This window comes from Pristiophorus japonicus, chromosome 10 (assembly GCF_044704955.1).
Source record: "Pristiophorus japonicus isolate sPriJap1 chromosome 10, sPriJap1.hap1, whole genome shotgun sequence".
NCBI lineage: Eukaryota > Metazoa > Chordata > Chondrichthyes > Pristiophoridae > Pristiophorus > Pristiophorus japonicus.
In genome coordinates this window covers 192,819,475-192,842,017 of record NC_091986.1, presented here as the reverse complement: position 1 = coordinate 192,842,017, position 22,543 = coordinate 192,819,475, and the positions used below count along the sequence as shown (strand labels likewise).

The following is a 22,543-nucleotide window of genomic DNA, read 5'->3' as shown; positions in this document are numbered from 1 at the left end:
GACAAGTTAGGGTTATGTGAGCTTGCAGGATTTTATCTTAATGTCCTCAGGTAGCTCATTAAGCCACTCTACGTATAGTAATGCAGCAGATGAGTTCAGATCTGCTCTAAAGCAGTATTGTCCACTACAATAGTCACTAGCTACAACTATTTTAGTAGTCACTAGCTCCATGTAGCTAAATGGGAATCCAGGTGTGATTAATTTCATTTCTGATTAATAAATAAAAATGAGTACTAGACACTGTCTTTCAAAACTCAGTTTCAAAATTCTGATCCTTGTTTACAAATCCCTCCATGGCCTCACCCCTCCCTACCTCTGTAATCTCCTCCAGCCCCCTAATCCCGCACCCCCCACCGATATATCTGCGCTCCTCTAATTCTGCCCGCTTCAGCATCCCTGATTATAGAAAATACTGGAAATCTCAGCAGGTCAAGCAGCATCTGTGGAGAGAAAAACAGAGTTAACGTTTTAGGTCAAAGACTCTTCATCAGAACAGAAGGATCATCGACCAGAAACGTTAACTCTGTTTTTCTCTCCACAGATGCTGCCTGACCCGCTGAGATATCCAGCATTCTCTGTTTTTATTTCATGTTCCATCATCTGCAGTATTTTGCTTTTGTATCCCTGATTAAAATCGCTCAACCATCAGTGGCAGTACCTTCTGTTGCCTCGGCCCTGGAACTCCCTCCCTAAACCTCTCGCTTCTCTCCCTCTCTTTCCTCCTTTAAAAAGTTCCTTAAAAGCTATCTCTTTGACCAAGCTTTTGGTCATCTGCCTTAATTTCTTCTTATGTGGCTCGGTGTCAAATTTTGTCTTATAATACTTCTGTGAAGCGCCTTGGGATGTTTTACTACGTTAAAGGCTCCGACCTGTGACGGAACAACACCACCGGCACGGGGACGTAAAGAGGAGCTAATCACCGCAAAGAGCAGCACGAGCCATCCTGAGAGGGCGACAAAGTCAAAGCAGGCGACAAAATTAACGTCACAGCAACCCAGGTAGCTGATTGGTGACGTATCTGGGAGCAAGGTCAAGCCCAGTGGCAGGAGCGGGGCCCAGGAGAGGTCGGCAAGCAGTGGAAGGCCCGGAGGTGGGAAGCAGCGAGGAGCGGAGGTGGGAAACAACGAGGAACAGAGGTCAGTGAGGAGCGGAGATTGGGACCGGCGAGGCCTGGAGGTGGGAAGCAGTGAGGAACGGAGGTCGAGGCCCATGAGCGGTGTGAACCAGAAGCAGTGTCGTGGCCCAGGGAAGCTGCAGCATGGGCCAACAGCGAGGTTGTGAGGCCTACACTGCATCCTATGAAACCCAGGGAGAGAGGACCTTCGGGAAGGAGAAAGGAGGACAGTAGGAGTATGTGTGTGTGTATGCACTAGACACATGCAGCCTGGTCTCCAGTGGTCTTGGACCCCCCTAGCCATTGGACCAAGACCTTGCATTGGCAAGCCCATGTGGTAGCTGGTGAGTAATGGCCACCCCTCATTAAAAGAATTCACGCACAGGCATCTTCCACTCTTCAAAATGAAGTATGGGACCTGGAACGTCAGGACCCTCCTGGACAACCTCAACTGCGACAGACCGAACGCCGTACTCCTATCGTTGCCTGAGAGCTCAGATGTTTCGACGTTGACATTGCCGCCCTAAGCAAGACCCGCGGGCAGGGGAAGGTCAGCTCAAGGAACAAGGTGGTGGTTACACCTTCTTTTGGAAAGGTAAACCAGAAGAAGATCAGCGCCTCCAGGTAGTAGGCTTCACCATAAAAAATATAGCTGGCCGTCTTATAGACTCCCTTTGCAGGTTAAGCAGACACCTCATGACTCTTCGGCTCACCCTAGCCTGGAACCAGTGCGTATGCTCTAACACTGGAAGCTACAGATGAGACCAAAGAGGAGTTCAACTTCAGCCTCGAACAATCCCTGTCCCGAGTACTAATGGGTGACAAGCTGATTCTCCTCGGCAACTTTAACGCCAGAGTTGGAAAGGACACAGACCTCTGGGGAGGTATGATCGGCAGAGAGGGGGTAGGGAAAGCCAACTCCAATGGTACCTGCCTCCTGACAAAATGCTTAGAACATGGCCTCGTCATAACCAACACCCTGTTTCATCAGAGAGACAAGTATAAAGCTTCATGGCAGCACCCTCGCTCCAAGCGCTGGCATCTGCTAGGCTATGTCATCGACCGAGCAAGGAACCACAAGGACGTGCGCGGTTCATGAGTCACCACTAAGGATTGTACCAGGCAATGGCCCAACGCTGTTCGGCAGGAACTGGCTTGAAAAAATCAGATACGATTGGAACGAAATCAAGACAGTTTCGTCAGAGAAAGATACATGTGCCCAAGTACCGAGCAAGTTCCCCGCGCTGTTCGAACCAGGCATCGGCAACTTCACGGGAGCCAAGGTGCAGATCCACGTGGACTTGGATATAAGACCCGTCCATCATAAGGCTCGGGCAGTTCCGCATATGATGAGGGAGAAGGTCGAAATCGAACTGGACAGACTCCAGCGTGAATTTAATGAATGGGCCAGCCCCATTGTTCCTGTGCTGAAAAGTGATGGCACAGTCAGAATCTGTGGAGACTACAAGGCTATGATCAACAAGGTTTCGAAACAGGATCAGTACCCATTACTGAAGGCTGATGACTTGTTTGAAACACTAGCCGGGGGGAAGTTGTTCAACAAACTGGACTTGACATTGACCTACATGACACAGGAGCTGGTTGAGACGTCGAAGAGACTTACGTGCATTAACACACATAAAGGACTGTTTATTTATCACAGGTGTCCTTTTTGGAATTCGCTCGGCTGCAGCAATATTTCAGAGGAGCATGGAGAGCCTACTGAAGTCCGTTTCCAGAACTATCGTGTTCCAAGATGACATCCTGATCACAGGTCATGACTCCAAGGAACATTTGAACAACCTGGAAGAGGTTCTACATCATCTAGACAAAGTAGGACTCAGACTGAAACGCTCGAAGTTTGCCTTCATGGCATTAGAGGTCGAATTCCTGGGGAGGAAAATTGCTGCTGACAGCATCAGGCCCACGGACACGAAAACCAAGGCCATCAAGAATGCACCGAAGCCGCAGAATGTGACGGAGCTGCGTTGGTTCTTGGGTCTACTCAACTACTTCAGTAACTTCCTACCTAAATTGAGCACCTTATTAGAACCACTGCACATGCTGCTAAGAAAAGGTGACAACTCTGTGCGAGGTGCATCTCAAGACAGAGCTTTTGAGAAAGCCACTAATCTGCTTTGCTCTAACAAGCTGCTGGTACATTATGACCCATGTAAACGTTTAGTATTGGTCTGTGATGCTTCGTTATATGGAATTGGTTGTGTACTCCAACAAGTTAATGAGTCGGGTAAACTTCAACCAGTCGCGTATGCTTCAAAATGTTTGTCTAAAGCGGAAAGATCCTACAACATGGTAGAGAAAGAAGCACTAGCCTGTGTGTATGGGGTGAAAAAGATGCATCAGTACCTGTTTGGTCTTCGGTTTGAACTAGAGACAGATCACAAGCCGCTCATTTCACTGAAAACAAAGGTGTAAATACCAATGCTTCATCCCACATCCAGAGGTGGGCACTGACATTATCTGCTTATGATTATGTCATTCGCCATAGACCTGGCACCGAGAATTGTGCCGATGCTTTGAGCCGTCTGCCGTTGCCCACACCGGAGGTGGAAACGCCACAACCGGCGGACCTATTGTTCGTTATGGATGCTTTTGAGAGTGAAGGAACCCCTGTCACGGCTCAACAAGTTAAGACCTGGACCAGCCAGGACCCGATTTTATCGGTGGTGAAGAGTTGCATCCTCAAATGATTGGTCTGCCATACCCAAGCAAATGTGCGAGGAGGACAAACTTTACATTCGTCGCAAAGACGAACTGCCTATTCAGTCGGATTGTATACTGCGGGGCAATCGTGTTGTAATGCCCAAGAAAGGGAAAGAGAAATTTGTACATGAGCTACATAGCACACATCCCGGCATTGTAATGATGAAAGCCATCGCCAGGTCTCATGTATGGTGGCCGGGAATTGACTCTGAGCTGGAATCAATGCAACACTTGCATGCAGCTCAGCAAAGCACCAGCAGAATCGCCGCTGAGTCTGTGGTCATGGCCGTCCAAACCATGGTCCAGGATCCACATAGACTTTGTAGGTCCCTTCCTGGGGAAGATGTTTTTAGTTGTGATGGATGCATATTCGAAGTGGATAGAGTGTATAATCATGACATCCAGCACATCCACAGCTACCATTGAGAATCTCAGTGTTATGTTCGCGACACATGATCTGCCTGACATCGTTCTTCGCGACAACGGATCGTGCTTCACCAGTGAGGAGTTTCAAGAGTTCATGAAACTCAATGGTATCAAACATGTAAGGTCAGCACCATTCAAATCTGCATCCAATGGGCAAGCAGAACGTGCTGTCCAAATCAGAATATGAAGCGAGTAACCCAAGGGTCACTGCAGACCCACCTGTCATGCAGATGCAGTATAATGTGGATAAATGTGAGGTTATCCATTTTGGGGGCAAAAACGCAAAGCCAAAATATCTGAATGGTGGCAGATTAGGAAAAGGGGAGGTGCAACGAGATCTGGGTGTCATGGTTCATCAGTCATTGAAAGTTGGCATACTGGTACAGCAGGCAGTAAGAAGGCAAATGGCATGTTGGCCTTCATAGCTAGGGGATTTGAGTGGAGGATCAGGGAGGTCTTACTGCAGTTGTACAGGGCCTTGGTGAGGCCTCACTTGGAATATTGTATTCAGTTTTGGTCTCCTAATCTGAGGAAGGACATTCTTGCTATTGAGGGAGTGCAGCAAAGGTTCACCAGACTGATTCCCGGGATGGCAGGACTGACATATGAGGAGAGATGGGTCAATTGGGCCTTTATACATTGGAGTTTAGAAGGATGAGAGGGTATCTCATAGAAACATATAAGATTCTGACAGGACAGGACAGGTTAGATGCGGGTAGAATGTTCCCGATGTTGGGGAAGTCCAGACCAGGGGACACAGTCTTAGGATAAGGGGTAGGCCATTTAGGACTGAGATGAGGAGAAACTTCTTCACTCAGAGAGTTGTTAACCTGTGGAATTCCTTGCCGCAGAGAGTTGTTGATGCCAGTTCATTGGATATATTCAAGAGGGAGTTAGATATGGCCCTTACGGCTAAGGGGATCAAGGGGTATGGAGAGAAAGCAGGAAAGGGGTACTGAGGTGAATGATCAGCTATGATCTTATTGAATGGTGGTGCAGGCTCGAAGGGCCAAATGGCCTACTCCTGCACCTACTTTCTATGTTTCTATGTTGTCAAGCTCAAAAATGGGCAAACACGCAGGAAACATATGGATCAGACAAAGCTGCGGCACATATACGAACCGGAACAGTCGGAGGAAGAGACAATCAATGACCAATCCCCAGTCATCAGAGGACTAAGTGGTCATCAGTGAATTGGGACTTTCAATCACTGACATGTTCAATGAAAATGGACTTTCAATCCCTGACATGGCCATTACCACTCCCACCAGGTCAGCTACACAGCCATCAGTCACAACAGACTCTAAACACTCAGGCAAGGCTGGAGTTAAACTGAGACGGTCAACCCAGGAGCATAAAACACTGGACCGCCTCAATTTATAAAAGACTGTGTTAATATCTCGGGTGGGGGGGATTGTCATGTATGTACTTTTGGGATCACTAGCCACTACATGGCGTAACTTTTGGAGGCCATTGGGCTGCACACACATGTGTGCAGCCCAAGTATAAAAGGCCAGCCATTTTGTATATTAGTCACTTTGGGCCTTAATAAAGCAGAGCCAAGGTCATAAGGTCATACTTCTTGGAGTTAAACAGTACTCAGTCTAACAGTTATCTAACCCTAAATGCTTCCAACCTTCCTAAAGCTCAAAAGTGTTTTCCAAATCCTGACAGCTCCAGCTTCATCATTGGAAAGTGAACATCTGTGAAATGATAGCTGTTATTCCACTTTTGCAGCTGTCACCTATTCAGAGCAATAAAAAGTCATTGAAAACCCGACGTATTTAGCTGACATGATCCCCGAGTGCCGTGAAACACATCAAAAAGCTGAAAAAATGGTAAGTAGACGGTAAAATGCTGTTTACATACCTTTAAATATCTTAACTATTTCAATTGGCTCACCCGCCACTTAGTGTCACAAAGGCAGGTTCAGAGCAGAATACCACCCTACTGTCAATCTTTTAGATTCTGACAGCGGACACGCCTCCGAACCCGCCCTCTGAGCGCCGGCAAAATCCAGGCCATTATGTGCAAAGAAAATTAATAGAAAAAGCAACGGTATGATTATAAACTGAGAATGCTCTGAGCTAAACATACAATAGGAATTATCTCTAATTATCTTTTCAATAATAGATTCCCACTCAGTACCACTGAAGGTGAAAAATTCAACAAAGAATTAGATTTATTGCTGATTCAATAAATAACAGAGGAATCTAAGTGGTAGGAAAACAATTTGAAAAACATCAGATCTTGTCCTGCAGGACGGGCCAAGAAAACGGTGAGCTGCAAGGATCGAACGGTTCTTCCTACATTTATGTTGTTGCTAATTTATGGAAATACAAACATTTCACTGTGTGCCTACTTACTTTTCATAGGACTGGATAGCTTGGCAGAGTCTTTGCTTGTAGTTTACGAGGTCCACACCCATTGGATTAATAAGTGTAATCTGCTTCTTGCTGTTGCACACGTGAGCTAAAGGTAAGACCTGGATTAAAGCAGAACTAATATCAGACTGAAATATACACAAGGTACCATTAGTATTTTTAAAATGCCAGTTCAGAAGACGCTTCTTTTTCATTTTCATTTTTTCTTGCCTTTTTAATATAAAGACACAACTAGGTGATCTCCTGTGGTGATGCTCACAGACAAAATTTAGAAAAATAAAAGTTTTCTTGCTCACTGCATGTTCTATTTACTTCAGCTTCAGACGTTAATTTACATCTGTTCTGACTTTACTCACTTTACCCCACATGCTCACTGTCTCTGATCTTACTCACTTTTATAGCTTTACTCACTCTTCTAAACAAAGTAGGTGGGCAAAAAAAAAAAACTAGGGGCTGAAGGTTGAAACCCTTGTTGTTGTTCTTCAGGGATGGCTCTTTCCTATCTTTAATGTGGTTGAAATGCAAGCTCTATGTAATTGTAAATATATAATCACTGAGCTTTAATATATTTGTTAGTGTATGCAATTATAAAAATCTTCATAATAAAATTTGTGCCTATCACATACGTTGAGTCCATTTTCTTCACTGTGATAATCATGTCATTGGGCAATTTTCCTCTCTCATTGCCAAGTATTTTAAGTGATTTTCTCCTTTCAGGTTTATTATTTTCAATTTTTGACAATTGTATGATGCAAAATCCTTTTTCCACGATTTCAATTCTCTCGCTAAACACATTTTATCAAAACCTACTTCCCAATTACGGTCCAGCAAAAGTAAGGTCTAGAAATTTGCCTCCTTAGCACCTCCCGGGGCCGATAATGGGGTGCGGTGAGATCATCAACTCTCGCTTACTTCAACGGGAGATTTGTGGAGGAGGGAGGATGTTGCACACTGATTTCCTTCACCCAGAGATCGTGACATCATCGCCGTGCGCATCGCCCCATTAAGCCCCGGACCAGAACTTCAGTTCCACCCCCTGCAGCATCGCCGGGCAAAAACACCGACAGCTCAGGAGGCATTGATTGAGAGGCTGGGTGCTTAGGGGGGGGGGGGGCGATGCTTAAAGGGGAGGTGGCCGAGGTAAGCGGATAACTTTTTAAACTGCTGTTTATCAAATTTTGGGATTCCTCTTTGACCGCAATGCACCAGTCCAGCACTCTGCTGCAGTGCATGGGGCTGATCCAGCCGGATTGTGGCTGCCATCGTGGACCAGGTAAGTTGATCTAATGCAGAGCCTGCAGCGATGGCCCTTCCCTTTAAGGGAGGGAAGGAGCCTGGGAACACGGCAGCGCTGCACTACAACCACCCCCCTTTGACTTCTCATGCTCCAGGAAGGAAGTCGAGTGCTTGATTTAGCACTCAATTTCCTTCCTGGAACGCAAACACTGAGGGCCCGAAATTCACCGTCCCCAAAGGGACAGCTATCGCGGAGTTAGGGCGGTCGATCGAAAAAAATCAACCGGCCGCCGCAGTCGGGGACTTTTCCCTCCCCGAGCCATATTCAGCTTGGGAAGGATTTGAGCGGTGCTCACTTCCGCTGGAAATGGCGGGGTGAAGCCGCTGTATAGGTGAGTTTCCAGCCAAGAGGGAAGCAGCGTACGGGCTGCTGAAAAGCAAAATTCACCAAGGACTTTTCCCAGCAGTGCCCCCGTGAGGTTTTTGATGCAGTGCTCGAACGCGACACCACTGGGGTCCTTTGGTACGTAAGTAGTTTTATTCATTATTAGTATTTTTATTTCATTTTCCATCATCCGCAGTATTTAACTTTTCATATAGTTTTATTAATTGTTTTGGTTCCATTAAACCTGTTGAGTGCTGCTCAGAGGTTTGCACAGACTTTTGTACAACTTTCAGGTCTGACTCTTTAGTGGAGGCCTGTGGGCTGCAGAGACCTGCTTGGCAGGTTCACCCTGAGGATGGGAGGAGTGTTGGGAGGGCGACACCTGGTACACCTGGTCAGAAGCAGGGCGGGAGAAGGCGTCACCATCAGCACCGTGCGGACAGGCAGTGGGCAAGGGAGGCAACAAACATGATTCGTTCATTCTGCGCCAGACCAGTGTGCCCGCCGTCTTCACTGGCCCGAACCAGGTTTGCGGTTGGCTGCTTGGGGACAAGGGATATCCCCTGTCCACTTGGCTGCTCACTCCTCTGGGGAACCCCAGGACAGCACCAGAGCATGCATACAATGATGCTCATTGTGCCACCAGATGCATCATCAAGCAGTGCATAGGCATCCTTAAGCAGAGATTCTGGTGGCTGGACCGCTCTGGTGGAACCTTGCAATACTCTCCATATTCGTTGTGGTCTGCTATATGTTGCACAACATGGCCATCATGAGGGGACAGCCGCTGGAGGTCGAGCCAGCAGTACCACCTGAGGAGGAGGAGGAGGAAGAGGAGGAAGAGGAGGAGGAGGAGGAGGAGGAGGAGGAGGATCCCCGTCGTCCCAGAGCTAGGAGACATCAAGCGATCGCCACTCTGGAAAGGCTGGGTGCTGACTGGCCAGCACCCGTCTGGGAGGATGCGTCCTCACATATATAGAGGTGCCTGACACCTCCCCTGCAATCTCCCTCCATGCATTATGTACTGGCGGTCTGCCAGGTCTCCCCACGTCAGGAAACAGTATTCTTCTTCTGTACTCCGCACCGTCCATCAGTGTCTCCAGCTCCATATCAGTGAACCTGTTGGCTCTCCTTGCACCTCTTACATCAGCCATCCTTCCAAACTCCTTCCCCCCTCAGGGCCCTCCTGCAAACCCTGGCCTTTTTGCAGCTGGCTCATTAGAACCCCTTACCTGCATGTTGAATTTCCCTGGCGATAACGCTCAAATTAAGACAGCCACAACGCTGAAAAATCCACTTTGGAAGGGTTCATTAGCGCTGGAACCCAGTTGTTCACTTTTGGAGCTGAATAGTGGGTGAACCAGCCACTCAAAAATGTTGACGCTAATAGCCACAAAAAGGTGGGGCGAGCACCATCTTTCCAGCAGTACTGAATATTGGGCCCTGAATGTTTTAAAAGTTGAAAATCATTAGCGCATGACACTCATTTCTTTCAACTTTTAATAGTTAGCGCCCCCAAATGGGGCACTCCCAAATTTATCCCCCACTTCTTCAAATTGGTCCCCAATCACCCCACTATTTACTCCGATTAACTAAACTTAATGGTCCTGAAATTCCGGCCTCCCTGGGTCCGTAATGAGTGTCTACGGACCCGGGAAGGCATCGGAAAAAACGTTTTTCAGCGCAAAAAGCCGGCTTTTTCGATCTGGAGCTTGACAGATCCTCCGCATATCGGGAGTGAGGACATTTGCACGGACAAGATTACGGTATTTACCCATATCTTGCCCAACAAATGTCCTCAAAATTCTTGCGCCTGATAAATGCAGGTGCATAGCACTACTTTTACAGGCGTAAGAGTTTAAAAATATACAAAAATATAATTTAATTAAATTTCAAAAAACACATTATTTAAAAAAAAACCCTGCCCACTACGTTACATTTATTTTTAACCATAATTTTTTTAACTTTTTAAAAACTTAGGAAATAAATTTTCTCTCAGATATTTATGAACTTTAATTTCAATTAATTTTAATTATGTGAGGAGTGTTTTTTATTTTTTATCACATGTGTTTAGTGTCTTTGTTTTTTTTCTCATTAATAGCAATGAAAACTCGTAGATACAGAATTCTCATTATTATTAATGAGAAAGTTGTGGAATACTGTACCTGATTGGTTGAGCAGTTACACATGACTGCATCTTCTGTGTGGGAACCTGGAGGACGGGAGCACGCTTCGCAGCGTGGAAAGAGAAGGCCTCCCCACCGGAATTGTAGGCTCCTCTGGGACCACCAGGTAAATTCGTAGAAATGTTTCAGGTCGGAAGCAATTGCCCGCGGGAAGCTGCCGACTGGAATTTCACAGCCATTATAAATACTTTAAAAATACTTAAAAAATTCAGAAACTCGGGGGAAAAAAACACAAACTTGTCCATAGACTTACCCATTCCATCTTTCAAGTGTTCCAATGACCTACCTTCTCTCCACTACATGACCAAGTACACAGCGGAAATCACTAACTTCCTCATCTACTTCAAGGCCCAGCCCACCTAGCTGAGGGCAGATGTTCAAAGCCAAACGGCTTTACACCTCCCACAAACCACAACATTGCCCAACTACTATCAGCTCTGGACCTCCTTCAATCCTTGTTCCAGCCTCAAGCACTACTCCAGCCTTAGACTATGCTGTTTGCTCATGTCTATCCCTTGTAATTTCACACATGCCCACAACTTGAACGATCACTCTCTTCTTTCTTTCTTGTGCTGGAGTGAGAGATTGAACTGCAACCTCCAGCCCAATGCCATTTTTAAAGGAACATAGAAACATAGAAAATAGGAGCAGTAGTAGGCCATTCAGCCCTTTGAGTCTGCACCGCCGTTCAATATGATCATGGCTGATCCTCTATCTCAACACCATATTCCTGCTTTTTCCCCAAACTCTTGATGCCTTTTGTTTCTAAACACTTGTATTTCTAAACACTGGAAATAGGCACAAGAAGTTCAGCCATTATCTAATTGAATGGCACAGCAGGATTGAGGGGTGGTACGGCCAGCTCCTGTTCCTATTTCTTATCTTCTTAAAAGAACATAAGAAATAGGAGCAGGAGTAGGCCATATGGCTCCCCGAGCCTGCTCCGCCATTCAATAAGATCATGGCTGATCTGATCATGGACTCAGCTCCACCTCCCCGCCTGCTCCCCATAACCCCTTATTCCATTATTGTTTAAGAAACTGTCTATTTCTGTCTTAAATATATTCAATGTTCCAGCTTCCACAGCTCTCTGAGGCAGCGAATTCCACAGATTTACAACCCTCTGAGAGAATAAATTTCTCCTCATCTCTGTTTTAAATGGGCCGCCCCTTATTCTAAGATTGTTTGTTTGTTTTAATGCGGCAAATTGTGCAGCTGATGCCAATAGTGCAGAGCAAGACCCACAGGTTAAAATACCATTGTGTGCAATGGGATAGTCGAAAACTGTAGCATTTGCACCCAGAAGATTGGACAGTTAACAAAGTTTTCACATCCATGTATGAAATGGGTTTGACAAGCTGGCATGCATGAAGATGACACTGGAGCCACAATTGAGGAAAAACTTTATCTTGAAAAAATGTAACAATGACACATATTTTTGTGTAATGTTTGCACTGCCAAAGCAGTTCTTTTCACTATTGCCAATATTTGTCATGGTAAAATCATTTAAATATAACAGTACATTATTTTACCATGATCTCTGTACTTAACATTTCATAAATTACTATCTACTGAGCATTGGGAGGATTCAGAGTAACTTCGACAAGGAGATATTCAATCGCTTCATACAAGAAATGCATGCTGACCCAAGAATCCCTGCCAATGATTCACTCGAGGGACTTTTGACTGGACACATCCTGGAGCAGCATACAGAACTGCTTTTCAGTTTGATAAGCAGACTGATTACGTGCAGTAGCATAACGGTTTGCAAGGTGATCAAACTGCACATTTACGAGAACTTCCTACATTACAACACCAACTACACCTCAAAGGTACGTCATTGGCTGTAAAGCATTTTGGGAAGTCCTGAGGTCATGAAAGGCATTATATAAATACAAGTCTTTTTTTTTTCTTTCTTTTTCTCTATTAATAATCTGATGAAGCAGCTTCTAGTAGATTTTCAATAATGGTGGGGTGTTAATTGGCCAACATGTGTTTCACGAGATGTGTGTCCTAATCTGTTGCAGATCCTGCTATTACTCAAAAGAAAGCCCCCCACAGATAGATAGACTCTGGCTTGCTTCAATGTGGTATGAATGGTCTCTGGTTAGCCCATCGTCAGCAGTGTTGGCTCCAACTTGCCTCAAAACGCACTGTGCATCTCTACCTCATACAGTTTTGGTCTCCTTATCTAAGGAAGGATACTTGCCAATGGAGGCGGTGCAACAAAGGTTCACTAGATTGATTCCTGGGATGAGAGGGCTGTCCTATGATAAGAGATTGTGTAGAATGGGCCTATACTCTCTGGAGTTTAGAAGAATGAGAGGTGATCTAATAGAAACATACAAGATTCTGAAGGGGATTGACAGGGTAGATGCTGAGAGATTGTTTCCCCTGGCTGGAGTGTCTAGAACTAGGGGCATAGTCTCGGGTTAAAGGGTTGGCCATTTAAGACAGAAATGAGGAGTAATTTCTTCACTCAGAGGGTTGTGAATCTTTGGAATTCTTTGCTCCAGAGGATGTGGATGCTGAGTCTCTGAATATATTCAAGGCTGAGATAGATAGATTATTGGAGTCGAGGGGATTCAAGGGATATGGAGATCGGGCAAGAAAGTGAAGTTGTAGTCGATGATTAGCCATGATCTTATTTCATGGCAGAGCAGGCTCGAGGAGCCGTATGGCCTACTCCTGCTCCTATTTCTTATGTTCTTATGTTCACTGTCTTCTAAGATGCAATTCGCTTTGGATTGAATTTAGCAAACTTGGACGAAGAAGATTCATCTGTGAAAACAAAAAGGATGTTATTTTGGAAAAGCATAAGTACTGTATTGATTGCCAAATAAGCAGAGTTGGTTACGCAGTTTACAAGCTGCTTGTATGAGCAATTGTTAAACAAAAAAGCATTATTTCATACTTACCATACAGTTCTCACTCTGTGGTAGACATGTTCACAAAGTCGAAATATTTAGCAAACCTCTACTAAGGCCAACTAATTCTTTGTTCCAGGATTCATGTTTCTTTGTTGTATATAATGCTTTTTATAATAAACTGATTTCCATTCCAGAGACCTGAGCACATAATCTCGGAGGACACTTCAGTGCAGAACTGAAGGAGTGCTGGATTGTTGGAGGTGTATTCTTTCAGATGAGATGTTAAACTGCTTGTTCAGGTGTACATAAAGATTTCCATGTCAATATTCAAAGAAGAGAAAGGGAGTTCTCCTGCTGTCCCATAGCCAACACAACCAAAAGTAGAATAATGCCCCTGTTTAAAAAAGGAGGCAGACAGAAACCAGGAAACTATAGACCAGTTAGCCTAACATCTGTCGTTGGGAAAATGCTGGAGTCCATTATTAAGGAAGCAGTAGCGGGACATTTGGAAAAGCATGGTTCAATCAAGCAGAGTCAGCATGTTTGACAAATTTGCTGGAGTTCTTTGAGGATGTAACGAGCAGGGTGGATAAGGGGGAACCAGTGGATGTGGTGTATTTGGATTTCCAGAAGGCATTCGATAAGGTGCCACATAAAAGGTTACTACACAAGATAAAAGTTCACGGGGTTGGGGGTAATATATTAGCATGGATAGATGATGGACTAACTAACAGAAAACAGAGAGTTGGGATAAATGGTTCATTCTCGGGTTGGCAACCAGTAACTAGTGTGGTGCCACAGGGATCAGTGCTGGGACCCCAACTATTTACAATCTATATTAATGACTTGGAAAAAGGGACTGAGTGTAACGTAGCCAAGTTTTCTGATGATACAAAGATGGGAGGAAAAGCAATGTGTGAGGAGGACACAGAAAATCTGCAAAAGGACATAGACATGCTAAGTAAGTGGGCAAAAATTTGGCAGATGGAATATAATGTTGAAAAGTGTGAGGTCATGCACTTTTGCAGAAAAAAATCAAAGAGCAAGTTATTATTTAAATGGAGAAAGATTGCAAAATGCCGCGGGACCTGGGGATACTTGTGTATGAAACACAAAAGGGTATGATGCAGGTACAGCAAGTGATCAGGAAGGCCAATGGTATCTTGGCCTTTACTGCAAAGGGAATGGAGTATAAAAGCAGGGAAGTCTTAATACAGCTATACAGAGTATTGGTGAGGCCACACCTGGAATATTGCATGCAGCCTTGGTTTCCATATTTACAAAAAGACATACTTGCTTTGGAGGCAGTCAAGAGAAGGTTCACTAGGTTGATTCCAGGGATGACGGGGTTGACTTATGAGGAACGGCTGAGTTGGTTGGGCCTCTACTCATTCGAATTCAGAAGAATGAGAGCTGAATTTATCAAAATGTATAAGATTGTGAGGGGGCTTGACAAGGTGGATGCAGAGAGGATGTTTCCACCGATGGGGGAGACTAGAACTAGAGGGCATGATCTTAGAATAAGGGGCTGCCCATTTAAAACTGAGATGAGGAGAAATTTCTTCTCTCAGAGGGTTGTAAATCTGTGGAATTCAGAGAGCTGTGGAAGCTGGGACATTGAATAAATTTAAGACAGAAATAAACAGTTTCTTAAGCGATAAGGGAATATGGGGAGCGAGCGGAGAAGTGGAGCTGAGTCCATGATCTGATCAGCCATGATCTTATTGAATGGCGGAGCAGGCTTGAGGGGCCGTATGGCCTACTCCTGTTCCTATTTCTTATGTTCTTATGTTCTTTTGTAAACTTCTTAAATTAGCATCAGAGTTCTTATGGAAATTTTCTTTCATTTTCTAAAAAAAAACTATGGAGGAAATTGATTCCAGTCATTATATGTAGCAACATTTTTTAATTCATTAGTAAAGATTCCTTGTGGTTGGTATTTCTAGTCAAACCATAAATGCATTCAACGGGAACGTATTTATAACTTTTGCTGGAAATGTAGACCAAAATAAATCATAGACACATTAGTAATATTGCTAACAATGCTGTTCTTCTACACAACGGCAATTTTCTCCCCCTCAGAATGATTACCGTAAACTAAATCTTTTTTTAGTACAAGACTTTTTTCTCTGCACCACAATTACTGTTCATTTTAGACTAGCTCTTAAATGCAGCAATCCAGACACGCACAATGGTTCATTTATTCATTGTGATAACGAAGAGCTGCTTTAGTGGCCTGCTTTGTTTTCCTTTGCTCCTGGAGGGATAGGGTTCAATTTTCTATCGGCAGATGCATTGTTGAGCTCAGACAACGTGCTCCATTCCCACTGAGCAGCAATTTCACTACACTGACGGAGTTCACATAGTGTCAGCTGTGGCCCAGTGGGGAGCATGCTCACCTCTGAGTCAGAAGGTTACGAGTTCAAATCCCACTCCAGGAGCTTGAGCACATAAATCTAGGCTGACACTCCAGTGCAGTGCTGAGGGAGTGCTGCACTGTTGGAGGTGATGTCTTGCAGATGCGACGTTAAGCTGAGGCCCTCTCAAGTCTGTCTGCTCTCTCAAGTGGGCATAAAAGATCCCATGGCACTATTTGAAGAAGAGCAGCAGAGTGATCCCTGGTGTCCTGGCTAATATTTATCCCTCAATCAACATAACAAAAACAATTTATCTGGTCATTATCACATTTCTGTTTGTGGGAGCTTGCTGTGCACAAATTGGCTGTCACGTTTCCCTCATTACAACAGTGGCTGCACTCCAAAAGCACTTCATTAGCTGTAAAGGGCTTTGAGATGGCCAGTGGTTGTGAAATGCGTTATATAAATCCTAGTCTTTCTTTCTTAGTAGAGAGTATCATTAATAGCTTCAATATGTCCATCCAGGCAGCAGGTTCCTGCTACTTTCCTGGCACCGTTACCTGTTCCTCCACACTTGTGCATCTGACTCAATCAAAACGACCTCCTCCAGGTGGCTGTCTCCTGTGCATTGCTGTTCTGGTGCGAGTGACAAAGGAAGCTCAGAGGTGCCGGCTTGTTCTGAGCTACCAGCAGAGCTGGCAGGCTGTTATTCTAGATAATATGTCCTTACTAAACAGTATAAATGCACACGAGGCCCATACTTGAGAGAAGGTCACTCTGTGACCAGTAATCTTTATTCGCCACCACTGAAGTGGAGAAGGTGGGTGGAGCTTCCCCTTTTATACCTGAAAGTCCAGGTTAGGAGTATCTCCCACAAGTTCACCACCTAGTGGTCAGTGTTCTCACGGTGTACAACTTAGGTCAGTTTTACATGGATTACAATACCAGTAGAATACATGACATCACGTCACCCCCCCCCCGCCCCCCGCCCCCCACCCCCAAAGTCTTATTGGCATCACAGGTTAAGTCTCTCTGGTGGTTTACGCTCCCTTGTAGAGCGCCTGAGTTGGGGCTCCGGTTGTTGGGCGCTGGCCTGAGTGTTTGCTGTTTGCGGTGCCTCAGGCCGGTCCAGACTGCCCACAGTGACTGGGCTCTCCTCCACTTGATTCCGGTGTTCGGTCATCTGTGGTGGAGTGAACTCTACATCGTGTTCTTCCTCTGCTTCTTCTATGGGGTTGCTGAACCTCCTTTTTGTTTGATCCACGTGTTTGTGGCAGATTTGTCCATTGGTAAGTTTAGCTACCAGAATCCTATTCCCCTCTTTGGCAATCACAGTGCCTGTGAGCCATTTGGGCCCTGTAGCGTAGTTGAGGACAAAGACAGGGTCATTGACATCAATACATCGCGCTCTCACATTCCCGTCATGGTAGTCACATTGTGACCGGCGCCTGCTCTCAACAATTTATTTCATGGTGGGGTGTATGAAGGATAACCGGGTTTTGAGCATCCTTTTCATTAGCAGCACTGCGGGTGGAACCCCTGTGAGCGAGTGTGGTCGGGATCTATTGGCCAACAGGAGGCGTGATAAGCGGCTTTGTAGGAAACCCCCTTGGATTCTGAGCATCCCCTGTTTGATTATCTGCACTGCTCCTTCCGCCTGGCCGTTTGAGGTTGGCTTGAACGGTGCCGTTCTGACATGGTTGATACCATTTCCTGCCATGAAGTCCTGGAATTCAATGCTTGTAAAGCACGGGCCATTGTCGCTGACCAAGACGTCCGGTAGACCATGGGCGGCGAACATTGCCCGTAGACTTTCTACCGTGGCAGAGGATGTGCTTGAATTGAGAATGTCACACTCGATCCATTTGGATTGGCATCTACTACAACCAAAAACATATTTCCCATGAAAGGACCTGCGTAGTCCACATGGATGCGTGACCATGGCTTGGCGGGCCAGGACCAGGGGCTAAGGGAGGCTTCCCTGGGCGCATTGCCCAGCTGGGAAAATGTGTTGCACCTGCGAACACAAAGTTCCAGGTCTGTATCTATCCCTGGCCACCAAACGTGTGATCTGGCAATTGCCTTCATCATGACAATGCTCGGGTGCTCATTGTGGAGTTCTCGGATGAATGCCTCTCTGCCCATCTGGGGCATGACTACTCGGTTTCCCCATAGTAGGCAATCAGCTGAATCGAGAGTTCATCCTTGCGCCTGTGAAATGGTTTAAATTCCTCAGGGCATGCCCTGTACGTGGCTGCCCAGTCCCCATTCAGGACACATTACTTGACTAAAGAGAGTAGCGGGTCTCTATTTGTCCAGACTTTGATCTGATGGGCTGTCACGGGTGAGCCTTCGCTTTCGAAAGCTTCAACAGCCATGACCATCTCAGCAGCATGCTCGGTTGCCCCCTCAATGGAGGCTAGTGGGAGCCTGCTGAGTGCATCGCCGCAGTTTTCAGTTCCCAGTCTGTGCCAAATTGTATAGTCATAGGTGGCTAACGTAAGTGCCCACCTCTATATACGGGCCGACGCATTTGCATTTATGGCTTTGTTGTCGGACAAAAGGGACGTTAGGGGTTTGTGATCTGTCTCCAGCTCAAATTTCCTGCCAAACAGGTACTGGTGCATTTTTTTTACTGCATATACACATGCAAGCGCTTCCTTTTCTACCATCCCGTAGCCCCTTTCTTCCTGGGACAGACTTCTGGAGGCATAAGCTACTGGCTGTAACTGACCCCTGACATTCACATGCTGCAACACACACCCAACCCCATAGGACGACACATCGCACGTTAACACAAGTTTCTTACATGGGTCATATAGTGTTAACAGATTGTTGGAGCATAACAAATTGCGTGCTCTGTCAAAAGTCCTTTCCTTGCTGTCCCCCCAGACCCATTCGTGACCTTTGCGTAGGAGCACGTCTAGCGGCTCTAGCAGTGTGCTCAATTTGGGAAAAAAGTTACCAAAATAGTTCAGGAGCCCCATGAGTGATTGCAGCTCCGTCGTGTTACGGGGTCTGGGTGCTCTCTGGATCGCTTCCATTTTGGACGCAGTAGGTCTAATCCCGTCTGCTGCTACCCTCATCCCCAGGAATTCTACCTCTGGAGCTAGGAAGACGCACTTCGCCTTTTTCAGTCGCAGCCCTACCCGGTCCAGTCTGCGTAGTGATGGTGGTCGTGATGGTGGTCAGCTTCTTCGACTCACTCGCCAGCTCCTGGGTCATGTAAGCTGAGGTCAGGTCCAATTTTGAAAAAAGTTTGCGACCGGATAGCGTCGCAAAGAGGTCCTCCGCTCTCAGTAGTGGGTACTGGTCTTGGAGTGACACCCAATTGATGGTGGCCTTGTAATCACCACATATCCTGACCGACCCATCCGCCTTGAGCACCGGCATGATCGGGCTCGCCTAGTAACTGAATTCGACTGGCGAGATGATGCCTTCCCTCAGCAAGCGGTCCAATTCGCCTTTTCCCGCATCACGTATGGCACCGCTCTGGCCTTGTGGTGTACTGGCTTGGCGTCCGGGTTTATGTGAATCACTACCTTGGTCCCCATGAAAGTGCCAATGCCGGGTTGAAATAGTGAGTCAAATTTGTGGATATCTGCATGGTGAAGTCCTTGGGCTAGAGTTTCCTCTCAAACTGTCCATTTACCGCCCATTTACTGCCCACTTACCACCTGGCGGTAAATTCCAGTCATAACCACCAGGCGGTATTCGATACTGTCCGCCCATATGTTATCGCCCAAAAAACTTCCAAAATGCAAGTTTCATAGAAACATACAAAATAGTTGCAGGAGTAGGCCATTCGGCCCTTCGAACCTGCACCACCATTCAATAAGATCATGGCTGATCATTCCTTCAGTACCCCTTTCCTGCTTTCTCTCCATACCCCTTGATCCCTTTAGCTGTAAGAGCCATACCTAACTCCCTCTTGAATATATCCAATGAACTGGCATCAAAAACTCTTGGCAGTAGGGAATTCCACGGGTTAACAACGCTATGTGTGAAGAAGCTTCTCCTCATCTCAGTACTAAATGGCTTACCCCTTATCCTTAGACTGTGTTCCCTGGTTCTGGACTTCCCCAACATCGGGAACATTTTTCCAGCATCTAACCTGTCCAGTCCTGTCAGAATTTTAGAAGTTTCTATGAGATCCCCTCTCATCCTTCTAAACTCCAGTGAATAAAGGCCCAGTCGATCCAGTCTCTCTGCATATGTCAGTCCTGCCATTCCGGGAATCAGTCTGGTGAACCTTCGCTGCACTCCCTCAATAGCAAGAACGTCCTTCCTCAGATTAGGAGACCAAAACTAACACAATATTCCAGGTGAGGCCTCACCAAGACCCTGTACAACTGCAGTAAGACCTCCTGCTCCTATACTTAAATCCCTTAGCTATGAAGGCCAACATACCATTTGCCTTCTTCACCGCCTGCTGTACCTGCATGCCAACTTTCAATGACTGATGTACCATGACACCCAGGTCTTGTTGCACCTCCCCTTTTCCTAATGTGCCGCCATTCAGATAATATTCTGCCTTCGTGTTTTTGTCACCAAAGTGGATAGCCTCACATTTATCCACATTATACTGCATCTGCCATGCATTTGCTCACTCACCTAACCTGTCCAAGTCACCCTGCAGCCTCTTAGCGTCCTCCTCACAGCTCACACTGCCACCCAGCTTCCTGTCATCTGCAAATTGGAGATATTACACTCAACTCCTTCATTAAATCATGAATGTATATTACAAATAGTTGGGGTCCCAGCACTGAGCCCTGCGGCACCCCACTAATCACTGTCTGCCATTCTGAAAAGGACCCGTTTATTCTGACTCTCTGCTTCCTATCTGCCAACCTGTTCTCTATCCACATCAGTACATTACCCCCAATACCATGTGCTTTAATTTTGCACACCAATCTCTTGTGTGGGAGCTTGTCAAAAGCCTTTTGAAAGTCCAAATACACCACATCCATTGGTTCTCCCTTGTCCACTCTATTAGTTATATCCTCAAAAAATTCCAGAAATTTTGTCAAGCATAATTTCCCTTTCATAAATCCATGCTGACTTGGACATATCCTGTCACTGCTTTCCAAATGCATTGCTATTTCATCTTTAATAATTGATTCCAACATTTTCCCCACTACTGATGTCAGGCTAACCGGTCTATAATTACCCGTTTTCTCTCTCCCTCCTTTTTAAAAAGTGGGGTTACATTAGCTACCCTCTAGTCCATAGGAACTGATCCAGAGTCGATAGACTGTTGGAAAATGATCACCAATGCATCCACTATTTCTAGGGCCACTTCCTTAAATACTCTGGGATGCAGACTATCAGGCTCCGGGGATTTATCGGCCTTCAATCCCATCAATTTCCCTAACACAATTTCATGCCTAATAAGGATTTCCTTCAGTTCCTCCTCACTGGACCGTCGGTCTCCTAGTATTTCCGAAAGGTTATTTGTGTCTTCCTTTGTGAAGACAGAACCAAAGTATTTGTTCAACTGGTCTGCCATTTCTTTGTTCCCCATTGTAAATTCACCTGATTCTGACTGCAAGGGACCTACGTTTGTCTTCACTAATCTTTTTCTCTTCATGTATCTATAGAAGCTTTTGCAGTCAGTTTTTATATTCCCAGCAAGCTTCCTCTCATACTCTATTTTCCCCCTCCTAATTAAACCCTTTGTCCTCCTCTGCTGAATTCTAAATTTCTCCCGGTCCTCAGGTTTGCTGCTTTTTCTGGCCAATTTATATGCCTCTTCCTTGGATCTAACACTATCCTTACTTTCCCTTGTTAGCCACATTTGAGCCACCTTCTCTGTTTTATTTTTACGCCAGACAGGGATGTACAATTGTTGAAGTTCATCCATGTGATCTTTAAATGTTTGCCGTCAAGCCTTTAAGTATCATTTGCCAATCTATTCTAGCCAATTCACGTCTCATACCATCGAAGTTACCTTTCCTTAAGTTCAGGACCCTAGTCTCTGAATTAACTGTGTCACTCTCCATCTTAATAAAGAATTCTACCATATTATGGTCACTCTTCCCCAAGGGGCCTCGCACAACAAGATTGCTAATTAGTCCTTTCTCATTACATATCACCCAGTCTAGAATGGCCAGCCCTCTAGTTGGTTCCTCGAGATATTGGTCTAGAAAACCATCCCTAATACACTTCAGGAAATCCTCCTCCACCGTATTGCTACCAGTTTTGTTAGCCCAATCTATATATAGATTAAAGACGCCCATGATAACTGCTGTACTCTTATTGCATGCATCCCTTATTTTTTGTTTGCTGCTGTCCCCAACCTCACTACTACTGTTTGGTGGTCTGTACACAACTCCCACTAGCGTTTTCTGCCCTTTGGTATTCCGCAGCTCCACCCATACAGATTCCATATCATCCAAGTTAATGTCCTTCCTTTCTATTGCGTTAATTTCTTCTTTAACCAGTAACGCTACCCCACCTCCTTTACCCTTCTGTCTATCCTTCCTGAATGTTAAATACCGCTGGATGTTGAGTTCCCAGCCTTGGTCACCGTGGAGCCATGTCTCCATGATGCCAATTATATCATATTCTTTAATTGCTGCCTGTGCAGTTCATTCGTCTACCTTATTACGAATACTCCTCACATTGAGGCACAGAGCCTTCAGGCTTGTCTTTTTGACACATCTTGCCCCTTTAGAATTTTTCTGTAATGTGGCCCTTTTTGATTTTTGCCTTGGGTTTCTCTGCCCACCACTTTTACTTTTCTTCTTTCTATCTTTTGCTTCTGCCCCCATTCATAGTTTAACCCCTCCCCAACAGCACTAGCAAACACTCCCCTAGGACATTGGTGCCGGGCCTGCCCAGGTGTCGACCGTCCGGTTT

General features: G+C 45.6%; 1 protein-coding gene across 1 annotated transcript in view; it reads right to left on the bottom strand.

Annotated features, from left to right (window-relative positions):
• LOC139274658 (von Willebrand factor A domain-containing protein 3B-like) overlaps positions 1-22,543 on the bottom strand; it is a 275,722-nt gene that overhangs the window by 115,458 nt on the left and 137,721 nt on the right. The window contains exon 20 of the mRNA XM_070891337.1: positions 6,631-6,749. Within this exon, the coding sequence (XP_070747438.1) occupies positions 6,631-6,749 (119 nt within the window). The remainder of the gene's footprint in view (positions 1-6,630; positions 6,750-22,543) is intronic.